Raw genomic sequence first — 5,154 nt, 5'->3', positions numbered from 1 at the left:
GTACGTAGGTTACGTTTACGTTAGTTAGTTAGTTACGTACTACTACTACCGTTTACCGGTTCCGTTCGTCTTACGTACACCAACTAACTAAATAACAACACACACACACACACACACACACACACACACACACACACACACACACCCACACACATTGGCACTACTGGATGTTTCATAATTTAGCAACGAACACGTCTCCGAAAAGTAATTAAAAAAAAGTAATTTCGCACGAAAAATAAAAATATTTAACCTTAATTTTAATTTTAGCACATAAAAATTTGTATCTTATATATTTATAAATTATACTTTTTCGTGTTAAGATTTATAATCAAGATTGTGATTTATTTATATTAACCATTTATGTCTAAAGTTTATGTCTAAATAATCTCTTTCTTTATAATAATATTGGTTGTAGTAATATTGGTTAGTGGTCGACAATGATTTTCTTATTAAATATCTTATTAAATATCTATCTTAAATAAATAACTTGATTCTTATGTATTTTTTTTAATTCTGAAAATGAAATTCGATTTTATCCTACAGACTTTAATTTCTTAATGTATTTCTTTTTAAAAATTTTACTGACAACAAATCGTTATATAGGATCTCTTTCTTAACTAAAATGATTATTTTTGTTTGAAAATTTTTATAATGAGTAAAAATCATTAAATTAAATAGATATTCCTTATGAATTATTTATTTATATTTAAGCAGTAGAAATAAAAAGAGATAGAAAAATTTTTAAATGCATGTTTCTTAAAAACACTGCTCTCATTATTTTGATTAATTTTAAATTAATGCAAAAAATAGTATAAAAATATCTTAGTAGATTAAGTAGATATTTTAATATAAAAACAGAGAATTTTTTTTACCTAGCGTTACCTAGTAAAATATAATTAATTTTTATAAATGTCTAAATAATTTTTTTATTCATGATAATCTAATAAAATATATCTAATATCTAATAAAATATAATCGATTCTTACAGATATTATCTTCAGATTGAAATTAAAACTTAATTAAAATATTTGAAAAATATAATTGTACACGGACAATCTCGGAGAGTTCAATTACACGAAACATCTTGTGTTGATATTATTAAAAATATATGTAAAAGAAGATATTATCATATACAAGTTTTTCTCAGTTCATGAAGAAAACATGAAATCGCGCACTTAACGTATTTATTCACAAATATGTATCAAAGAATTAACATCTTAAACTCAAAATCAATCAGACTCGATAAATCTCGCTTTCCGCATTATGAAAACGTTCTTTTCTTTCTTTCTTTCTTTTTTTTTTTCATTTAATCGTATGAAATTCATTGTCTCTGTGCATGAATGCCGTTCAAAAATTCATGAATAATCTGTGGTCCCTTGGTTTAAAATTTCCATCCGGCTGCTATCGATTATAGTTTTTTCAGAGAGGTAAAAAATATTTTTTCAAAGTACATATATACGCCAAATGCATACATATACGCATGTACGCCCACCAATGTGCAATATCTCATAATTGCATACGCGAGCACATCATGCGATGCGATCGCACTTCCTCTCGATAATTCGAAAAAATCTGTGCATGCCTTTCTTTCTCTGTCACAAATACACTTACACGTACGTGCATCGTGTTACATGGAGACACACATTCACCATTTTACCGATATTTTACATTGAAATGCATCCGCATACTTTGTTTTTTCATTTTTCTCTCGTATTTCCACGATATTTCTGCCCATGGCGTTTATTACATCCCGTTCAACAAGTATACTGGGGAAGATTGCCAAAATTTCAACTTGTTTGTCACATACCAGCCAACAGGTTTCCTTCATCTCTCTATACATTAAATTACGCTCATGTTAAATATTTTATAACGCGTTAGTATAAAAGAAATTACGTTAAGTGCATATCGCATTAACATTTGGCAATCCATTGCTAAAATATCACCTATACCTGTTTTAAAATGTTTTATATTTCATTATTTTTAAATAAATAATAATTCGATAATATCAATATAAATATTATATTATAATTTTATAATTGCTAAAATATCACATTTAAAACAAGATTCTTTATTGTATTAGCCATAATAAATAACAAAATAATTTCTTGATATTAAAAAATCTCCATCGCTAAAATATTATTTGAACGTCACTTATACCTTTTTCATTAAAGACGAAATTCATTGTTAACTGAATCGTGTCATGGAGATGTGACGGAGATTGTTTCGTGAAATTCGTTCAGACAACTTGTCGCGTCATGGGCGGAAAGTCTTAGTTGGCACCAATTGTGAATCGCGGCGGTGGAGAAACTCACCAGTCTGATGGAAAGTCTGTGCGAACTGTTTTCAGGGGTGGGTGTCTACATCTCGAGGGTGGAGGAAGGCTCGGTGGCTGAACGTGCTGGACTCAGGCCAGGAGACACCATCCTGGAGGTGAACGGCACGCCTTTTCGCGCGGTCACCCACGAGGAGGCTCTCAAAGTAAGTTGCAACTTTTCTCACTTACTGCTGCCCCCCTTTGGACTTTCTTAATATCGTCTGCGATATCTTCTATCCTGACGGTTCCATTAGCACTTACTGCCTCTCGAAAGTTCGATGTCGTTAACCCGAAGATACGAGCGAAAAGAGTGCCGTTAATTCTTAAGACGTGAGAGATCACGACGTATTAAATAGTTTATTACTTCTCTTATCGACTTTCTTATCAATTTCATTTTATTTGTAATACATGCGTACTTAGAGAAAAAGATATTACTGGTAGCAACTATTCAAGTTTTATTGTAGAATTAATATACATAGTTAAATTAATTATTTTATAAAATATAAATGTTGCAATTACATTAGTTTAATTATGTACATTAATTTTACATATTATATAAAACTTGTATAAAATTGTCATCTGTATGGTTATTATTAGCGCCTACTATCTCTGAAGGTTCGATCATAATTAACCAGAAAATACGAGCGAGAAATAGCGCCGTTAATTTTTACGATGTAAGAGATTACGATGTGAGAAATTACATATTAAATATTTCATTGCTTCTCTTATCTACTTTCTTATCAATTTCATTTCAAAATTTGCAATATACTTAGAAAAAAAGATATAGCAGTAGTGACTATAAAAGTGGCAACTATATAAGTTTTACACGTAGAATTAATGTATATAGTTGAATAAACTATTTTGTAGAATATAGATATTTTATAACTGTATTATTCAATTTAGTTTATTCAATTATGTATATTAATTAGTTTTACACATAAAACTTCTACAATTCACTTATACAATTGCTACTTTTATAGTTATTTACCGCTATATTTTTCAGTTAATGCATATTTCCATTTGCAGCATAAATTTTATTTAACAAGAGATATATAACATATATATGTATGTGTTGTATCTCTTATTAAAATGTCTCAAAAAATTAAACTTTAAGAAAGAGAAACTAATCCTGTATTTTCCAACTAACACTAATCCTAATTCAATTAATTTATTCCATCAGAGAGACATAAAATTATAAAACTTAATTAACATTAAAATTATTTCGAGTTGAAATTTAAAGGTATACGATAAATGCAATAATGTGCTATAAATCACATCTGTTGAAAAAATGGATTTCAAAATTTTATGATGGAATTTATGATTGAGAATATAATTGACAATTTTTTATAATATAATTGACAAGGTTTTACACACCTTAATAAGAATTAGCTTTATAATTTCCGATTAACAATAATATTAAATATTATGTCATCCCATACATAAGTTCGAAATTTTAACTCTTAAAATGTATAATTCATAGTTTGATCTTCGAATTAATAATTCCACTCCAAACACAAGTTTAAATTAGCTCAGAGGACAGAATAACTTATGGAACTTCATTTCTTGGTCGTCATTTAGATTCGCGAACGTCTCAACACTATCTTGATGCATGGCAATTAAATTTTTACCGAGAAGAACAAGAACGAGCAATTAGAATCATTCTAATTAAGAATTTTCTTCAAATCCGAGTCTCATCGAGTAATCGAATATACCTGATATTTACGACTGATTTTAGAAACCACTTCAATCGAAACATTGGTCCCAACTCTCAATTAAAGAAAATAGAGTAAAACACGAAACATCCCTAAATCTGTGTAGATATCCAGAAAACGAACCACTTTCAAGATCAGCTGTTCTCTCCCCTATTCTCATTCCTTTCGTTACTAAACGATTTTCCATTTATCAGCATTTTTAAATCTTCCATCGTTCAAGATTTTGACAAGATTTATTCACTTTTATAACTCCCATAATCCCTTATAAACTCTTATAATCATCGTTAATTAGGAAAGGAAGGTGTCGAGTTATTTTGTAGAATAGTTTTATCATTAATATGTAGCTGTGTAATAATTTATCATTAATATATATATCTGTGTTACACATAAGATATATTCCGACAATTTATGTTTTATGGAATGTTTTTATAATCGTTGAAATGATATAATCTTTTATAAAAGTTCACTTTAGACGATTTATATTTATAAAATAAAAATTTTAAGATAAAATTTTTAGATAGATGAAAGAAATAGAAAAATTGTTATCACGTTTTACATTAAATATCTATTACTTAAATTAATATATTCCGTGTATTTTTAGAAAATAAAATATAAGTTTTGAACTCTCAGAATTTGCATCACAATGACTACTAACGCTGATTAATCATAGTATTTATTTTACTACTTTACTTTTTTTTATAGATTGTGGTTGTTTCTTTCCTACTCTTATACAACTGACAGTTGTGGAATAGAATATATTATTTGCTTCCAATTTTTAACTTTAATTAATATTTCGCTCACTAGTCGCTGTTTTTATTTTTTTAATTTTTTTCTTTGTTTATTTAAACAAAAATTAAATGGAAATATAGTACGTCAATATCTTTTTTATCCAGATATAAAAAAAACCAATATCCAATAGATAAATACATTTGTAATTAATTAGTTCACATTTTTTTTTTGCAAAAAGTAGCAATTATTGAAACTTTTGAGTAATGCTAAATGTATATGTTTTTATATTCTTCGAATGTTTATATTTTTGCATGTTATACGATAAATGCATAAAATTATAAATATATAATTCTATGTATGTTGATCTCTCTCTCTCTTCTTCTCTTCNTTCATGTCNTC

At 27.8% G+C, this 5,154-nt stretch overlaps 1 protein-coding gene across 1 annotated transcript in view; it reads left to right on the top strand.

Annotated features, from left to right (window-relative positions):
* The window catches only part of LOC105621639 (whirlin), a 90,897-nt gene that overhangs the window by 11,319 nt on the left and 74,424 nt on the right, over positions 1-5,154 (top strand). Inside the window, exon 4 of the mRNA XM_012203107.1 lies at positions 2,348-2,478. Coding sequence (XP_012058497.1) covers positions 2,348-2,478 — 131 coding nt within the window. The remainder of the gene's footprint in view (positions 1-2,347; positions 2,479-5,154) is intronic.

Source organism: Atta cephalotes, assembly GCF_000143395.1.
Source record: "Atta cephalotes unplaced genomic scaffold scaffold00035, whole genome shotgun sequence".
NCBI lineage: Eukaryota > Metazoa > Arthropoda > Insecta > Hymenoptera > Formicidae > Atta > Atta cephalotes.
This window is presented reverse-complemented; position numbering and strand designations above follow the sequence as displayed.